General features: G+C 43.3%; 1 protein-coding gene across 22 annotated transcripts in view; it reads right to left on the bottom strand.

Moving 5' to 3' along the window:
• Window positions 1–19,714, bottom strand: part of LOC104604142 (mitochondrial import inner membrane translocase subunit Tim9) — a 34,388-nt gene that overhangs the window by 10,266 nt on the left and 4,408 nt on the right. For 18 of the 22 annotated variants that reach the window (XR_016082419.1, XR_016082416.1, XR_016082426.1 and 15 more), the window contains exon 2: window positions 46–17,214. Coding sequence is in view for 3 of the 22 variants with exons in the window: in XM_088897772.1 (XP_088753898.1) it covers window positions 46–188 (143 nt within the window). In the remaining 19 variants the exon portion in view is untranslated. Of the gene's footprint in view, window positions 1–45; window positions 17,215–19,714 lie in introns of those variants that run through there. The other 4 variants (XM_010268388.3, XM_010268390.2, XM_010268389.2 and 1 more) reach the window with 4 other exon arrangements.

The following is a 19,714-nucleotide window of genomic DNA, read 5'->3' as shown; positions in this document are numbered from 1 at the left end:
AAAGAGAACTTTTTTTGTCAAAAAAAAAAAAAGATAACATTTTACCTGAAAGCAGAGAGCTTTTTGCGCCGTTGAGCAGAGTGAGATAGAAGAGACCGTTGAGCGAAGAGGAAGAAGAGAATACGGTGGCATTTAGGGCTTTTCTTCGAGCCAGGTTTATGTTTATGGGAAATGACCGAAAAGCCCATGTGCTTACGTGTCAATAAAGCACACGTGTTTGCAATCACCGAGAACCCATCCGTACAATGATTTCAACTTCGGACCACCATAAAACCGAAAAAGTTTTCCGGGTCATGGGTCAAACGATTTGACCGTGTGTCAAAAAATACAATAAAATAATTTTTTATTTATAAAATAAATTATTAAAACCTCCGCTGAAGTATTTTACAATTGCTGACGCTGCGTTTGTTTTAAGTAAGATTTTTGAACCGCCATTGATCCGGATGGTCGGACCGTTCAGCTCGGGAATCCTATAGGCAACTGGTTTCGTTTTTACCTCAAACCTAGTTTTTGGTCAAAAACTGTTAAAAAGTCAACAACCTGTTAACCTAGGCAGTCGAACTGTCGACTCGTTCAATGGTTTTTGACCGTTTTTATTTTTAATTATTTTTTATTTTTTTATTTGTTTGTTAGAACAGGCCATCCGTTCGAACTGGACAGTTGGACTATCGACCCGGAAACCGGTGGCCATAATGGTTCCGTTTCTGGATCATTTTTTAAAACGTTGGTTTTAGGTGTAAATGCAAATCCATGTAAAATTTCATTATTGATTTACATTTGCTCGTATTTATTTTTAGTGTAAATACTGATTAGCGAGGAGCTGACCTCAACTCCCGTTGGTGAGGTCAGCTCCTCGCTAGGCAGCTCCCCCCTTCACCCCTTAGAGGAAACCTCTTTACCTGAAGTTGGGCCATCTTGGCCTAAGGAGCCCGAAGCTCGGGAGGAGGGACCATCCTCCGAAGAGGAGGTCCCATCTTCTTCTCAAGGTTGGGATCCGGATGACTTCAATCCATCTACCATGACCTCGGACAAGCTGTTGTCCTTGGTATCTCGTTACCATCTCCCTGATAGCCTAGTTTTTAGCATTCCTTTAGGTCAGTATCCTTGGGCTCACGATCACCATGAGCTCGCGGTTTTCGAAGAGCAGCTCGTAGTCGGGCTGCGCTTCCCGCTCCATCCCTTTATTATAGAAATAATCAAGTTTTTTGACATCACCATCAACCAACTACACCCGAACTCTATTCGAACCATAATAGGTACTATCTCTCTGTTCCACGAATACAACTGACCTCTGTCCTTAGACGTCTTTAGTTCAATCTGCTCGATCAAAAAGAACTCCGCTTGTTTGCGCGGGGACATCCGACAAAGTTACTACATCTCTCCTCGGCCTGGGTTTAAAATCTTGTTCGGTAGCCCGAACAAAGTACCGACCTGGAAGAGAAGATACTTTTTTGTTCGGAATCCTAAGGGATGGCCCTTCCCGACTCACTGGAGGGTGGCTATCAAAGATCCCGGAGTAAGCTTAGACACGGAGACTAGGGCAGTTGTTAACTCCTGGAGGGACCTCGGCCTGGAGATGAGAGATTTCTTGGCCGAGGAGAAGCTTGTGCGAGCTGGGTTGAGCCCTCTTCACCTCAGTACTTATTTACTTCAAATTTTCTTTAGTTCGTGACTAACATTTTCTTTTCCTCTTGCAGTAGCCATGCCGGAAGTCGACGCTAAGAACCTTTTCAAGAGCTTCCAGAGAAGGAAGAAGAGGAAGGCTTCAAAGAAGTTTCACCGGGAGGCCGGTCCTTCTGCCCCTATTCCATCCGAGGTCGCTGCGCCGGAGCCGATCTCTGCCGAGCTCCCGGAGGAGGAGGTCCGTCCTCAGCCTCCCATTGTAGACCTGGATGAAGACCAGGACGAAGGCGTTTTGCCTCATGAACCGGAGAGCACTCCCGCGCCCGAGCCCCAGCTCCTGAAGGAAAGTATAATGACCCCTCGGCTCGGGCTGCTCAAGAGTAAGGATGTCATTTTTCCTGTCGAGGTCGCGGAGTGAGCTGACATGCCTACAAGTCAGCTCGGAGGCTGGGCTGCCAGCTATTGCATGGTGGTGAGTATTCTTACTTTACACTACGTTTCCTTGTCTGCTTTTTAAGTGTACTTACCTCTGCTTTCTTTGCTTAGGTGAACTCTGCCATTCACCTATTAGTCTACTAGTCTGAGGTCCGCCTGAAGCAAGCTCAGGAAGCCGAGGAGAAGGCGCGAAAACTTTACCGTGAGCTAGACATAGCTCGGGGTGAGGTTCTTCGGGCTAAGAAGGGAGCTCGGAGCCAACAGGAGCTGATCCTGGCACTAATTGAGGAGAAGGGGAAGCTTCAGTGCGAGAACAAGAACCTTGAAGCAATGATCTGAGAGCGCACCGAAATCTTCAAGATCGCCATTCAAGAGGCGTGAGTTGAAGAGAGGGAGCACAACATTGAAAACTTCAAGGAGTCTCCAGAGTTCCACAACCTCCAGGTCGAGTATGGATTGAGCTCTTACTGTTTCGACTTCAAGTTGTGTAAATATCTGATGCGGCAAAAGTTTCCCGAACTGGACCTCAGAGTCGTTTCTATGTCTAACCTTACTCCCGAGGTGGCGAAGGCGGCGAACGAAGAGCTCGGCTCCTCTGAAGAGGAAAGCGACGATGAAGTCCCAGAGGCGGGCCCATCAAGTTGAGAGGATAAGGAGGAGGATCATATGGAGACCGACCTGCCTAGCAGTCCGAATAAATAATTGTTGCCTCTTCTCTTGGACCCTTATGATGTATACCCTAGGCCTTCGAGCTCGGTTTATAATGAAAGTTTTTCCTTTGTACTCAAAATTTTTACATCAATGAAATGAAAACATTTTGACTATTTTTGTGCCAAAATTTCTAAGTATGAGCAACTCCCGAACTGGCGAACTAAAACAAATAGGAGTAGGTATTATCGAAGAAAATTTTTCTCTAAGTGTTGGTTACCCCGAAGTGTCGAATTAATGAGCTGGAGTCTGAGTAAGGGTAACTTATCATTATTGTGAAGGGATGGGATATCCATCACATGGACACCCAAATCTTGCAGAAGGGATGGGGCGAATTTCAAAAATTTTTCCCATCTTTGCAGGGAATCAAATTCCCTATTTCAGAAAACATATTTTCAAGGATCAATCTTGAATTAAGAACCAAATCAGATCTGAACCAAAAGTAGTAGAAGGGAGGATATACCTGATACAGAGAATCAATATCTCCCAATGGAGGTGTTCACGTCCAAGGAATGATCCAAAATCTGCTCCCACTGAAGATGGCGCAGTGTAGGATGGAGCAGAATCAGCAACGTTCTTCCAAAAGAACTTGACCCTTCGCAAGAATCAACCGGATGGCTTGTGGGTACAGCTCCAAGCAATCTTTTCCCTAAAAGATTGAGATCAAGATCAAATCTTGATTTCTCCCTGTAACTGGAGATCGAACTGAAAGGAATGGCAATGACAGGAATGAGGTGGCATAAGAGAATTCGCAGTACGCAGGAAATCTCTCTTTCTCTCTTTCTCTCTTTCTTTTTCCTAAAGAGAAAATATGTTGTGAATCATATATCTGTTGTGTCTAAGGCTGCCGCCCCCTTCTTGTCTTATAATCTTAAAGGGATCAGCTCCTAATCAGATTAGGAGTTGCTAATCCAAATCATATTTGGGTTAGAAGTCCCTTTAAGTGATAAGGGATAATCCTTATCTTATCTGCAGATCAGATCAGCCATCTCCTAATCTAATTAGGAGGTTTCCAGATCTAAATCTCATTTAGATATTGGACTCTCTAAGTGGATAGGGTCTAGGCCCAATCCTATCAGCTGATCCATCTCAGAATTCCCCCCTTTAATTGACTGATCAAATCAGCCCAGTTCAAAATGGGCTTAAGGCCCATTAAGGTTATGAACTCAATTAGCCTTCCAAACTGCTGCCCAGTTGGGCTTCCTTGTATGGCGTGGGACCCAAACATTGATCTACACATCAGCCACATGGGTTCAGCCTAGCCTTTGTTGCAAGGCCTGGCCGAATACACTGTTAAAGACAGTGCACCCCCTGAAAACCCATCAAATGGGCTCTATAGGCCCAACATTTACCCTAAGTGGTCCCTGGGCCAAACCACCTTGTAACACCCAGGGACTGTGGGCAGATGCAAGATTAGCCCATCAGGTATTATCCTCAATGGTCTTACACTTAACGTCTCAGCCCATAATGATCATACACTGCCCGACAAACTCATTAAGTACATCATTCTTGATTAAGTACATCATTCTTGATTGAAGATAAGGGCATACAAAACTGTCTAACAGCTCCCACTTGCACTTAGGTCCAATTAGGTACAAGCCAGACCATGCTTTCCACGTGTTTCTCAAACACTTTCTGTGATAGTGGCTTCGTCAATGGGTCTGCTACATTTTCCGCTGACGCTACCTTCTGAATCAGGACGTCCCCTCTACTAACAATCTCCCGCAGTACGTAGTACTTCCTCTCAATGTGCTTCGACTTTGAGTGGGCTCGTGGCTCCTTAACCTGAGCAATGGCTCCATTGTTGTCACACAACAATGGGATGGGTGATGTGCTGGACGGAACTACTCCTAACTCATGAACGAACTTCTTCATCCATACGACTTCTTTGGCAACCTCACTTGCGGCAATGTATTCGGCCTCGGTTATGGAGTCTGCTGTGGACCCCTGTTTGCTGCTTTTCCAGCAAACAGCACACGATCCTATCGTGAAAACATATCTAGATGTAGACTTTCTATCATCCGGATCCGACTGGAAATCCGCATCTATAAACCCTTGGATCTATAGTGAACTACCATCGAATACCAGACAACTCTTTTGTCCTTCGAAGGTCCTTAAGTATGCATTTCACAGCAGTCCAATGCTCCTGCCCTGGGTTGGCCTGGAATCTGCTTACTACACTCACTGCCTGGGCGATGTCAGGACGAGTGCATAGCATGGCATACATGATGTTCCCTACGGCTGAGGCATAGGGAACGTCTTTCATGCTCTCGATCTCCTCATAGGTCTTTGGAGACATCTTCTTAGAGAGATTGACTCCATGCCTGAAAGGAACATTTCTTTTCTTGGAGTTTTCCATGCTATATCTCTTGACTATTTTGTCAGTATAAGCAGATTGGGATAATCCTATTATCCGCTTCGATCTATCTCTATAGAGTCGAAGACCCAGTATATAGGAGGCTTCTCCAAGGTCTTTCATGGAGAATTGCTGTGATAGCCATACTTTTGTCGTAGTTAACATTCCTACATCATTCCCAATGAGTAGAATGTCATCTACATACAGAACCAGAAATGTAACCTTGTCACCACTGGTCTTCCTGTAAATATAGCGTTCATCCGGGTTTTGCTCAAAATCAAACTTTTTGACCATAGAGTCAAATCGGATGTTCCAACTTCTAGAAGCTTGCTTTAATCCATATATGGATCTATTTAACTTACAGACCATGTGTTCCTGATCCGCAGCTACAAAACCTTGCGGTTGCTGCATATAGATATCTTCAGTAAGATCTCCATTCAGGAACGCAGTTTTGACATCCATCTGCCAAATCTCATAGTCATAGTAAGCTGCTACAGCTAGCAGGATCCTAATGGATTTAAGCATAGCTACGGGCGAAAAGGTTTCCTCATAATCGATGCCTTCTTTCTGAGTGTATCCTTTTGCCACCAGACGAGCTTTGTAGGTCTCAACCTTGCCATCGGGGCCCTTCTTTCTCTTGTAGATCCATTTGCAACCAATTGCTTTTACCCCGGAGGGCGGATCTACTAGAGTCCAGACTCCATTGGTCTCCATTGAGTCCATCTCTGCTTAGTAGTATTCTTTTGAGGCTTCTTTGCCTTCCTCTTTTTCTTGCCTGTTTTGTTAGCTTTAACAAGCATTACCACATGCTCATCCTTCTTAAGTAAGTCCTCGGCTCTTTGCAACATATTGCTTAGCTCTTGGACACTGACATTCAGCTTGTTCATAATGTAGTTCAATATGAACCCATTGAAGGTAGAGGGTAAGGAGTTCAGAATGACATCTACTTGAGTTCCAAGATCTAGCCCAGATCCAAGGGCTTCCAGCTCGTTAATGTAACCCATCATCCGAAGACAATGGTCGTGAACTTTCTGCCCCTTGGACATCTGAGCGGTCATGAACATTTTCAAGACCTTCTGCCGAGTAGAACGGTTCTGCTCTTCATACATTGTTTTCAGACTGTCCAATATGTCCTTAGCGAGTTCGATTTGATCGAACTGCCTCTATATTGAGTTGTCCAAAGAAGCAACGACATAGCAGCGGGCTAGGGAGTTTTTATCCTCCCATTCTTGGAATTCTCTCCTATGGGCTTCAGAAGCCCTATCACCCGGACGTTTTGGGGCAGGAGACTTGACTACCTTGTCCAATTTTTCAGATGTTAAAACCAGCATTAGGTTACGGTACCAGTCAGCATAGTTTGGGCCCTTAAGCTTGTTGTCATCAAGAAGCCTTGCAAATTGTCCATTTGCCATTTTCTGATAAAACAGCAAATATCAGTCCACAACCTTATTTGATTCATGTTCAAGTCATAGATATGGATTTTTAATCTATGCTCCATTCCCATTTTTTCATCTCTGAGTTTTCCCTCTTGCTCAGTGACGGAGACAGCGGTTTGTCTCTGGAAATGTGAGAAACCACATAGGGTGCATGGAGCCAACTGTTACAACTGCAAAACCCCACCACCTTTCTGTGAAGGATCACATCCACTCATCATATGAGTTTTCCCTTTGGCCTCTGCTAGACAAGATTCAGAGCCGTTTTCAAGTAAACCTTTCTGTCCAGTGAGTGCTTACCCATCATATTCGTGAACGCCAAGGTACCGTGAAAGAGTTCCCATTTTCTGGTGAAACCCCTCCCACATCGGTCTATGACGCCCCTATCATCTTATGAAACACTTAGACAAGCCCAATAGCAAATGGATAGCCCATTTTCTGGTGCATTTCCTTATTACTGAAGGACCCATCCTCATGCTAATGATGGAAGGCCTTTAGAGAGTTCATCATATGAATCTCCCTATCACATGCATTCATATTTACTGGAGGGAACAAGAATTACGCCCTAGTTAATTTTAGGTCAAACCAGAGTGGCTCCCACTGACTTTCATAAAGCCAGATTTTAGTGGGCCTAAATCGGTTAGGGTTCCGCACGTAACCTCTTGATGAGGTGTGGGGCCCACCACTGAGGGAGGTCATCCAATGACCAAAAGGGACACCATGGCAATGATGTGCATTCCGCCATGGTGTGCGCAAGAGCCACTATCGAATCTGCATGGGCCAAGCACTTATAGCCCATGAACGTAGCACATCACACGCATCCATACATCACATGCAGGAAGGAATTGATCCAATATATTAATTATCTATAATAGCCCATTTGAATTCATAATATCAACAGTTAACATTATCTAGGTATATGGGCTGAATCAGGGTTACCCAGTTCGGCCCATATAGCTTGTTCCTTTGAAGTGGGCTTTTGGCAGTTTTAACAGTTTAAAACTGGGCCTTACAGGTTGGGCCGAATTAACCATTTAATTAAACATCAATCCTTAGGCCCATTTGTGGGAAAATTAGGGCTGACTTTCAGCCTTAAATAAACCCTAGATTCGGTCCAAACAATTTTGAACCAATCTTGGTTCGAATGGGTCTAGGGTTTGATCTTTAATTAAATCTTTTAATTCAAGAAAAAAATCTAAAATTAAAGAACTGATAAAAGAAAACAAGAATCAGTCAATCCAGGGCTGTCCGTACAATCCATCCTGCAAAACAGAGGTTAGATCACAGAATGTAGTTTCATAAACTACAAATTGCAGGTAGCGAATGTCCCATCTGCGAAATCTCCTTCCTTGCGCCGCCATCTTTGATCAAAATAAATTAAATAGAAAACCTAATATCTATTATAATTACATCAAATCGAATACCTAATACATTGAGTCTAAAAATAAAAAAAAATTATTTACAGACCAAATGTAATAAATAAATCAAGAAACTGCAAATCTTGCAGGTTCCCTGCGTAAACCAAGAATTCGATCTCCTCTTGTACGAACAACCCATAAATCAAAAAAATCATAAAGAACTATTCTAAACAATAATCAGATTTATATAAAATTAATTTCAGATTATTTGCCCATTAATTTTGGGAATAAATTTCCCAAAACCCATATCTGCACAAATCGGGTAGAACACCTTCTGCCCATTTGCGCAGGTTCAGATCTGAATTAAATTGATTCAAGATTTGAACGATGGCTTTGATACCACTGGAGGGATGGGATATCCATCACATGGACGCCCGAATCTTGCGGAAGGGATGGGGCGAATTTCAAAAATTTTTCCCATCTTTGCAGGGAATCGAATTCCCTATTTCAGAAAACATATTTTCAAGGATCAATCTTGAATTAAGAACCAAATCAGATCTAGACCAAAAGTAGTAGAAGGGAGGATATACCTGATACAGAGAATCAATATCTCCCAATGGAGGTGTTCTTGCCCAAGGAAGGATCCAAAATCTGCTCCCACTGAAGATGGCGCAGTGTAGGATGGAGCAGAATCAGCAACGTTCTTCCAAAAGAACTTGACCCTTTGCAAGAATCAACCAGATGGCTTGTGGGTACAACTCCAAGCAATCTTTTCCCTAAAAGATTGAGATCAAGATCAAATCTTGATTTCTCCCTGTAACTGGAGATCGAACTGAAAGGAATGGCAATGACAGGAATGAGGTGGCATAAGAGAATTCGCAGTATGCAGGAAATCTCTCTTTCTCTCTTTCTTTTTCCTAAAGAGAAAATATGTTGTGAATCATATATCTGTTGTGTCTAAGGCTGCCGCCCCCTTCTTGTCTTATAATCTTAAAGGGATCAGCTCCTAATCAGATTAGGAGTTGCTAATCCAAATCATATTTGGGTTAGAAGTCCCTTTAAGTGATAAGGGATAATCCTTATCTTATCTGCAGATCAGATCAGCCATCTCCTAATCTAATTAGGAGGTTTCCAGATCTAAATCTCATTTAGATCTTGGACTCTCTAAGTGGATAGGGTCTAGGCCCAATCCTATCAGCTGATCCATCTCAGAATTCCCCCCTTTAATTGACTGATCAAATCAGCCCAGTTCAAAATGGGCTTAAGGCCCATTAAGGTTATGAACTCAATTAGCCTTCCAAACTGCTGCCCAGTTGGGCTTCCTTGTATGGCATGGGACCCAAACATTGATCTACACATCAGCCACATGGGTTCAGCCCAGCCTTTGTTGCAAGGCCTGGCCGAATACATTGTTAAAGACAGTGCACCCCCTGAAAACCCATCAAATGGGCTCTATAGGCTCAACATTTACCCTAAGTGGTCCCGGGGCCAAGCCACCTTGTAACACCCAGGGACTGTGGGCAGATACAAGATTAGCCCATCAGGTATTATCCTCAATGGTCTTACAGTTGACCTCTCAGCCCATAATGATCATACACTGTCCGACAAGAGAGGATCTCTCCCTCGGCAGCAAGGAACAATGTTGCACTCTCTACCTATATGGATCCCGGGAATTAAAACCTTTTGCAAACATTTTAGAAACCATAATATATACTTTTATATCTCATATAAAATATACTTTGCAAAAACAAATCTGAACGGTTGAAATCGGCTGCCGGCAGTGTTGGTTTCCATTAGAGAGCGTGCATCCCCGACCATTACCTTTGTCCGACAAAGGGGCTGATCCTATCACTATGATCACCCACTCAGATGAATTCTCGGACTGTCCCAACATACCCAGGTTTTGACCCTCGCTAAGGATCTCACTGATTGGTACATCAAAGACAGCCCAATCCGACATCTAGTGTAGTATCACAATCGAGTCTTTGATTGTCATCAGGATTTCTCCTCACTTCGCGTTGAGGGGTGTATAGCTTGTCCTTTCAACAGGCGGAGTTCTGGAACGCCGACTTGACTTGCGAGATCGCGAAGGAGATAAGCTCCCAGACTTGTTTCCCCCCTGGTCAGAGACTTGCTCTTCCTTCATTTATTCCCGTCATTACTTGTGTTGTCACCTTCTCTTTTTCTCTTTTCTGCTGGATTATCGGTCCTCTGATTCATCTCTTCCTCGGTCTCGATGAACTAATCGGCGAGCTTGAGGAATTCTGTGATGTATTTCGGCTTGTTGGCCACCACATGCCATTTGAACTCCCTGTGAGTTATGCCCTTCTTTGCTGCTGTGAGCCTCACCGCTGGGTCTAGGTCGGGGATCTACAAGCAGGTGTCATTGAAGTGCTTGATGTAGCTTCTGATGGACTCCCCTTCTCTTTGAAATACATTGAGGAGGATTTCTTGGGACCTCGGGGTGAGCTACTCCTTTGAATGTGGTGGAGAAAGCCACACACATGTAGGACTCATCAGCCCCAACTAGGTGCATATGGGACTGAAAGGAGTCTACATGGTCATTAGCATCAAAAGATCCATCATACTTGTCAAGGGGAGGCATTTTGAAGTCTTTGGGCATCGGGGTCGCCAACAGCTCAGAGGACAGAGGGGATGACCAGGAGAGGAGAGGAGCGGTCTTTGTGGCTACTGAGCTCGCCTCTTTTTTACCTTTAATCTATTCTTGCTGGTTTGGCCTCGCGAGCTGGCTGTTCTGAGCTGAAGTTCGACGTGCCTTGCAACGCCTTCGCTGCTGTTTCTTCGTCGGCTCTGCATTGGTGCTGCTAACCTCTGTGTGGTCTGGTACTGTTCTGCCGCAAGGTAGCTCTTGGTTCCCTGGATGTTGAGGCTGACTGCCATGGATGGAAGGGCCTTGCCTTGAGTTCGCGACCAGAACCCCGAGCCGATTACCTGCGAGCGAACCACCTTTTTGATGTGAACGTTGAGGAAGAATGGCTCTGGCGAGCTGAGTGTCTTCAGACCTGTTTCCGAGGTTGTCTTGCGACGCAGGCGGAATGATGTGTCTGTCTCTCCTTCCACGAGGTGAGACTTGGCTCTTGGAAGGGACTGTGACCTGAGAAGTCTCCTCGCCTCGGTGGGGAGATCAAGCGATGTCTTGCAAGCGAGGTCGATTCTGTTGAGATGCTGGGTGCTGGGGTGGAACCTGCTACTAGCTTTGCGGCAGTGGAGGGAACTACTGTTGGTAGAACATCTATTGCTGGTATTGCTGGAGTTGTTGGACCTATTGCGGCAGTGTACCGGGTCGTCGAATTGGAATTGTCCAACTCCAGGGGGAACCATAGACGGTTCAGCGAAGGTCGCGTCCACGACTTGAGGGAGTGGGGCGTTTACATGTGTAGCGCTTTGTGGCACGATCAGTGTTGGGATCCCAACCGTAGTAAGCGGTATGATGAACTGACCAATGCACACTGATGGCAACTGAGGTTGCCCCCTAGAGATGTTCATTTCAGTGCTCTATCCGGCGTGACTGGAGGATGCCATTGATTTCAGATGAGCTGTTGATTGTGAAGAGGGCTTTTTATAGCGTTCCCACAATCGTCGCCAATTGATGTTGCACAATCTGACTACTCCCTGTTGGAGGATGATCTGGCTTCCAATCAGACGGCGAGCTAGGTAAATCTGCAAAATAAGACGAGAACCCAGGGTGGCTAGCTCGGTGCGGTCACTCCGATGCTTAAGTTAGCAAGCTGACTACGAGCTGAAATAGCTTTGAGAATGTAGAGAGCTAGAGAGCAGAGAAATCACGCGTACCTTGGGCCATCGGAGTTGGAGCCTTTATATAGCTAAGTCCTCGCGGGTTTTGCGGATCGGTTCCGGGATCTTCGTCACGATGGGATCTGTTTCCGCTTTAATTGGAAGATAATGTTACCAACTAATAAGGCTTATCAATTCCTCTCGAACCGGGCGGGGAGGAGATAAGGCTTGCCATTATGTGGCGTGATCCCACAAGGTTCGGGGTCTATTGGAGAGATTTATGGGGTCGTCACGTAGTGGTCTGGGTCGGTATTCCCGAGCTGATACTTTTTCAGTTCTGAACTGGACTAAATGCCGAAGTGCCTTGGGACCAAGGTGGCCTTGTCCCGAGGTGACTTAATGCCGAAGTGGTTGGGTGTCTGAGCTCAACTGTTGCGAACTAGGCATGTCGGGCTGAGCTATCATCTCTTGGTCAGGTCGTGTCCATGTGTCCCCTTTTTACTAGGTCGGGCCAAATCACCCTTCATCAGTTAGCATCGACATGCCTTTGAGACAAGATTGCCCTCTTCATTGAACAGACCAAGAACCTCTTTGGATTACCCGGTCATGATGAAAACCACTACGAAAAGAAACCGACAGATTGACTGACAAGAATGTGAAGCATCTTCAACACCCAAGAAACTAGCCCAAATGAGGAAGTACAAGCCAGGTACCTGGGGTCCTTGGTTAATGGTTATGAATTGACTTCTTCCATAAACCGGAAAATATCTACAAGTTCAAACGTGACCGAGCTGATTTCTTCAAGTACCAGCACACCTACGCTTCTAATCTTACTACGGCTACGCTGCCTGTAGAGGTAAGAATAGCCTCTAGGAAGGTGACAAACAAAATGGGTCCTACAGAATCATCCAAAAGACATGCCTAAGGAGACAACCTTTTAGGTTAACAATTAGGATTATCGCCTTACCAGCACATCCTAGGAGATTACCTTTTTATCCGAGATTTCTAACCACCCTTGGCAAGCCACGTGGATTTTAAAGATCCCATACAGTCAACAAGCCGCCCTACCACCGACCCACGATCCGAGGAAACAACAAACAAAAATCACAAATCCTAGGCAACAATTATAGGAGACAAATCCTGTCACCTCATTTCCACCTCTGAACCTAGTCATTACGGAGCTAGAAAACCTCCTCTAGCGCTCACTCTCCCCAACTATAGGGTTTCACATCCTCTAGACCACTACAGTGGAGATCCAGCAAACCAAAAATAACTCAGCTTTTCCTCCAAATAACCTCAAGGGTAAACTCAACTGGTGGAAATCCCACAAGCCAAGTAACTCTATAAAGAAAATGGAAATTACTCGTCTCCTGACATTCACCCCCTCCTCATCTGTTTAGGCAACTCTGGCTTCGAACCAGAGCCACTAGGGTTAATGTGGCTTTTGTCGTGGAATTGTCAGAGCTTGGGGGGAAACTTGACAATTCCAATTCTTAAGGATCTTATCAGATCCTTCACCCCCACCATCCTCCTCCTCTTGGAAACCAAAAATAACTCTGATATTGTCTCTAGAAGACTTCTTCGGTCGGGTTTTGATAAAGATTTTTCTGTGGACCCAATTGGACAATTAGGAAGTTTGGCACTTGCTTGGACAGATGAGATTAATATCATCATTGTTAACCACATGGAGAGGTATATTGACTCTATCATCATGGAATATTATACAAATGCTAAGTGATGAGCTTCCTTTGTTTACGGTGACCCAAAAGCTCATCGTAGATGGATGGTATGGGAGTTGCTCCAGAGTATCTATTGCATCCAACTCCCTCCCTGGCTCCTAATAGGGGATTTTAATGAAATCTATTCTATTCATGAGAAAGTAGGAGGCAGGCATTGTTACTATAGCACCTCAACTGACTTTAAACACTTCATAGATGACTGACTGCCAGCTATGTGAACTGGGATGGAAAGGTTCGTCCTTCACTTGGTCCAAAAACAGATGGGCTCTAGAAACATTAAAGAAAGGTTGGATAGATGCCTTGCTTCAGATCTTGGTTAGAAAATTTTCCAGAAGCCATTGTCCTAAATGAGCTTCTCTTGGGATCAGACCATTGTCCTGTCATCCTTGACACCAGCTAGAAAGTTTGGAAGGACACCAGGCCCTTTCGCTTTGAATCCATGTGGCTAATTTATTCAGGTTGCAGACCAATGATCCAAGGCTCCTGGCAGAAACAACTCAACTACCCCTATATGAGACTATACAAGTATGCAAGAAGCTGAATCGTAGTAAGGACCTAAAATCTTGGAACAGGTCTAGTTTTGGCTTTGTTTATAGCAAAATTAGAAGCCTCAAGAAGATGCTCATTGACCTCCAGATGGCCCCTTGCACTGAAAATAACTTAAATGTTGAGCGTTCTATTCACCTCACCTTGGAGTCAGAAATGAATCAGGAAGAAATCCTTTGGCAGCAAAAGTCCAGAATACAATGGCTTAAGGATGGGGACAGGAATACTCTTTTCTTCCACCAAACCACCATTAACAAGTGTCGATCCAATAGAATTTACAAACTCATGGACTCAGAAGGAAATTGGCTTTCCACCCCTCAAGAAATCGAGCACCATGTCATCAATTTCTATGCCTCCATCTATCAATCGACCTCTCCTACATCCAACGCTTTTGATCTCTCCTTTATTCAGAAGATGGTAACCCCATAAATGAACAAAAGCATTCTATTGCCCTTATCCCCGGAAGAAATCAAAAACTCCTTCTCCATTGGCCCTTTAAAGTCCCTTGGCCCAGATGGCTTTCCAACTCTATTTTATCAGAAAATTTGGGACATTGTGGGTCCTAAAGTGACAACAACAATTCAAAAGGTCTTCAACAATGCTTCAATCCCAAAAGAAATGAATGCCACCTACTTGGTTTTGATTCCAAAGTGCAAGAATTCCTGTGAGATTTGCTAATTCCGCCCAATCAGTCTCACCAATTTCCTTTACAGAGCCCTCGAAAAATGCATTGTTGCTAGAATCAAACCTTTGTTGCCTATTACAGTAGACCACTCTCAAAATGCTTTTGTAGAAGGTAAGACTTGTTTCAGATAATGTTCTTATGGCTCACGAAGTCTTTCACTTTCTGTAGAATAGAAAGAAAAGGAGAAAATTCTTCATAGCAATTAAGTTGGACATCCACAAGGTCTTTGATCAACTAAAATGGAATTTTCTTATTACTACCTCCACTGTATGGGGTTTGACGATAGATGGATAAATCTCATCTTCAAATGCATCTCGACAACTGAGTTTTCAGTCCTAATCAATAGATTTGTTCATGGCAAGTTCAGACCCTCTAGGGGAATTAGGCAAGAGGACCCCCTCTCCCCTTTTCTCTTCAACTTATCCATACAAGCCTTGGTCTAATTAACAAAGCAACAAGCAGGGGAGATCTGAAAGGCATCAAAATCAAGCGCTAGGCCCCTACTCTCACTCATTTGATGTTCGCCGATGATTGTTTACTATTTCTAGAGGCTGACATCCAAGCTTGTCACCCCCTTAAGGCAAACTTTGACCCTCTTTAGTCAGTGATCTGGCCTTGACATAAACTACCACAAATCCGAGCTCCACTTCAGTGCAAACACTCCAAGACAGATTAAAAGAATTATATCCCATCTCCTGCAAGCCCCTACTACTGAAGCCCCTTCCAAATATCTTGGTCTTCCTTTTCATATTAATGCCCCAAAACTAGAAGTTGCAGCCGCCATGATAGAAAAGACTCAAACTCATCTTCAAGGTTGGAAAAGGAAGCTTCTCGGCCACTCTGCTCAAGAGGTCTTGGTCAAGCCAATGGTTGTGGCAAGCCCCACCTATGCAATGATCCATTTCCTCCTCCCTATCACAGTGAGCAATCAAATTGACAAACATTGTGCAAGATTTATTTGGGGAGGAGACAGAGGAAGCAAGAAAATTCATTGGGTCGGGAGGTTTAGGTTTCAAACTAATGCACCTCTTCAACTTGGCACTCCTTGCAAAGACAACTTGGTGCCTCCTTTCTCTGATATGGACTCCCCCTGAGCTAAGCTCTTAAAAGGTATCTACTTTCCCAATGTTCCATTTAAAAATGCAACTGTGGGTCATTGTGCTTCGTGGGCTTGGTTCAACATTATTGTAGGCAAAACTCTCATTGAGAAGGGGCTGATTTGGAGAGTGGGCAATGGAACCTCCATCAAAATCTGGGAAGACAATTGGGTCCGCAGTCTCCCAGCAAGCAGGCCCTATTCCCCTCCCCCTATGAATGCAAGTGTTACTTGGGTAGTTGATCTCATGTTAAACTCTCTGTGTCACTGGAATCGATGGATGCTTATTAATCTTTTTGGAGAAGAAGAGATGAATGTTATCCTCAAAATCCCCCTCTGTGATGATGATGTGGAAGATCATCTTATTTGGCGATACGGTGATGATGGTATCTATTCCGTCAAATTTGGTTATACTCTGGCTTACCAAGAAGAGTTCCCCATCTCTACTCCCCAACCAAGTATTTAGAGCTCAATTTGGAAATTGAAAGTGCCCCCAAAGGTTAAGCTTTTACTTTGGAGATGCTGCAACAATGCTCTTCCTATTAGTACCCAGCTCTCCCGTAGAGGAGTCACGGTGGATGATTACTGTCCTAGGTGTGAAGGGATCCTAGAGGACCTAAATCAGCTCCTCTTCCTTTATCCTTTTGTCAGAGCCATATAGATGATTGGCCCATTCCCAGCTAAATCGGACCAGCTTGCCACCTCCGATCTCAAAGATTGGATCTCCTCCTGGACTTCTTCGACCTCCCTCTATGGTGAAGACAAAGCTACCTAGATGACCTCTCAAGCTATCACCTGTTGGTACCTCTGGAAAGCCAGAAATGCTCTAGTTTTTAAGAATCTGACTTAGTCCCCGATTTCAACGATCTCCAAAATTTCTTCAACCTTGGGGAGCTTACAAGGGGCCCATATCCTACCCCCACAACAGTTAGCCCTCCCTCCTGACAGCCATCTCTAGAAGGTTGCATTAAGATAAATTGTGGTGTAGCTTTCCTGTTGCAAGATGGATCCGTAGGTGTTGCGGCCATAGCCAGAGACCATTATGGTAATGTACAAGAATACAAGGGTAAACACTTATTGACCAACGTTGTTTTGGATGCCAAGGCCTAGGCGATTAACACTGGTTGCAACCTAGCACTCCAAATGAAATCCACTTCAGTCATCTTCGAGCCGGATATGAAATTAGTAATTGAAGAAATCTCCTCCTCGAGAAGTGTTGCTTGCTCTCCCAGAAGCTCCATTCTAAATGCCATTTCTCGAAAGTGCTCCTCTTTTCAACACACTTCATTTTGTTTCAATCCTAGAACCACGAGCAGACTGGCTCACCTTTGTGATAAAAAGGCTCATGAGAAGCATTTTGTTTTTTCTCTGGTTTTGAGGCCTCATGTTGGTTGTTTAATTACCCAGAATTTGCTTGTAATACTTTTCGCCCACCTTGAGGGACCTCTCTGTATTTTGGCTTCTTTGGAATAAATTTCTCTATTACCAAAAAAAGTAAAACTATGTGTAAGGAAACATTTCTTGGTTAAAGGATAAAGAGACAAGAGCAATGTTTAGAAAACTGAAAATCAAATCGAACTAGCCAGTCGAACCAATTAAATTGTGACTCGGGGACCTTGGCCAGTTTGGTCATACCCTAATAACCGGTTAACCGACCAATTTAACCAGAAAACCGATGAACTAGTCTCAGTTTCATGAAACTTCCCAGGTCCTTAAACAATTGAAATTTTAAAATGTGATTAACAAGACTTAAACCCATAACCTCTTGTTTTTATATATTGCTTAATTACCACTAATCCACCTCTTTACATTGTTAATTAATGACTTTTTATTGTACATATTACTTTATTACACTCACATTTTAAAGAAAATATAAGTTATGAGACTTGAACCTTAGTCATTTTCTTTAAAAATTAAAGAACTTTCCATCCATCCACCATATTTAAACATATTAAAAAGTGTAAAATATATTATGTATAGTATTTATATGACTCGTAGTATATATACATATATGTACATATATATGCCACATCATCACAATTTGACCTCTGGTTCAATCCCGATTAAACCTCTAACCCATGAACCTCTCCCTTATTTCGTTCTATGCCTGGTCCAATTCTCTAAACATTGGACAAGAGTCCTCAAGAGTTTTGCCTTTCTAGCCATTACATGAGCTACTTGCACTTCTTTTCTATTTACATATATAGTCTTGATAGTAATGGAAAAATTTGTTAGATGCTTGATGTGCTCCACTAAGGTTTGGATATTTTGAGGGAGATGAGTTTTCTTAAGCCTCTTACAATTGCCCATAGTTCAGATTCTGTTGTTGAACTGACAAAGCTAGGCTGTCCTTCTGCAATGCAAATATTGTTGTCATGAGAATAAAGGAGAAGACCAAATGAAGCATAGTGTGTGTTGGTGTAATAAGATCCATCAACTAAAACAAATGACTGTTGTGAGGAGGGTATCCAAAGAAAATCGTTTGAGGTTGTGTCACTATTTGGCTCAGCCTAGATTGTGTGAAGATCAGGTAGTTCATGGTAAATATTTGCTTTTCTACAAACATCTAAGGGGTTGGGCTTCTTTCCTTTGAAAGCTGCCTCATTTCTTTCATCCCAAATGGCTCAAAGAATGGTTGCAATCTTGGCAAAATAGATGTTATTTGTTTGTTTGGGGACGATGTTATTGACTATGCACTAGTTCAGCATCTCTAGAGTATTTGCTCCTTTGAGTTCTTCAGGTAATATTCCAACTTGTTCCTGCAGCCAACTTGTTCTTGTAAAGTTGCAGTAATGAAGAGATGGAGCTGAGTTTTCAGTGTAGAATTATAGAATGTGCAAACTATTATGTCGTCCATGTCTCAGGCTCCAGATTGAGTTTTTTGTTTTAACTGTATTGAGATAATACTTCCAGAGAAACACTTGGCATCAATGAGGTACTTGGAGTTTCCTCAAATTTGCATCCATTTTATAGGGGGGCTATAGGAGGGTTGTTGATAATGGTTGGAATGAACAGAGAAGCTCTCATTGACTGAACTCTTCCAAAGAAGCTTATCAAGTGTGGCTTGGGGTGGGAGGGGTATCTGGGTAATCATATTAACACTTTCTTCATCGAAGAAATTGTTTAGAAGGCCCTTGTTCAGTGTTCTTTGGGCTGAGGTGAAGTTATGGACAGTGAGGTTGTGAACGAAGGTTGGGGTTGCATGTCCATTTTTTGGGGTGGGTTTATAATTCGGGGTCCAAGGGATCCATGGATCCAAGAAAGCATTAATTTTCTTTCCATCTCCAACTTGCCGACACAATTGGAATTTCAAAACTTCCTTCAGTTTTAGCATGCTTTTCCACTACCAAGAGTCTAAACTTTTTGGTTTGCACTTGAAGAAATGATTGTTCTTTAAATATTTTATTTTTAGTTGTTTGATCCAAAGTTCCTCTTCTGAGCAATTCTGAGTCCCAGGTCACCCCCAAAGAAATGTTGTGTCCATTCTTCTTATTTGTGTCACCTACCACCAAAAGTTTTTACGCATTGTCTTTAGGGCGTTGAGAATTTTTTTTTTAGGAAAGAGGCTTGTAAGCATTAGTTAGGAAGGTAAGCTCTGAGCTACCGTCTTTTTGAGGGTTGTTCTTTTGGCTTGGGAAAGCACCTTTGCTTGCCAACTTTCCATTTTTTTCCTCAAATTTTTTATTTATCTCATTGCATACTGCAGATTTTTCTTTTCTTATAAGAGCCAAGTACCCAAGTATTTTTATTGGTGGTTCATTATTTTCATCTCGAGAAGTTTATAAAGGAGTTTTTTGGTGAACTCTATGGGTATTCTTGCTGAAGATAATCCCTAACTTTTTGAAATTTATTTTCTACTCTACCTTCTTCTCATATAGTTTCAAGGCTCTTTTGACAACTAAAAAGGAATCAACATTTGTTTTTTTGAGGATCAAACAATCATTCGCAAAGAAAAGATGTGTTAAAGGTTGTACTTCTT

Source organism: Nelumbo nucifera, chromosome 2, assembly GCF_055504915.1.
Source record: "Nelumbo nucifera cultivar China Antique chromosome 2, China Antique-T2T, whole genome shotgun sequence".
NCBI classification, from domain to species: domain Eukaryota; kingdom Viridiplantae; phylum Streptophyta; class Magnoliopsida; order Proteales; family Nelumbonaceae; genus Nelumbo; species Nelumbo nucifera.
This window is presented reverse-complemented; position numbering and strand designations above follow the sequence as displayed.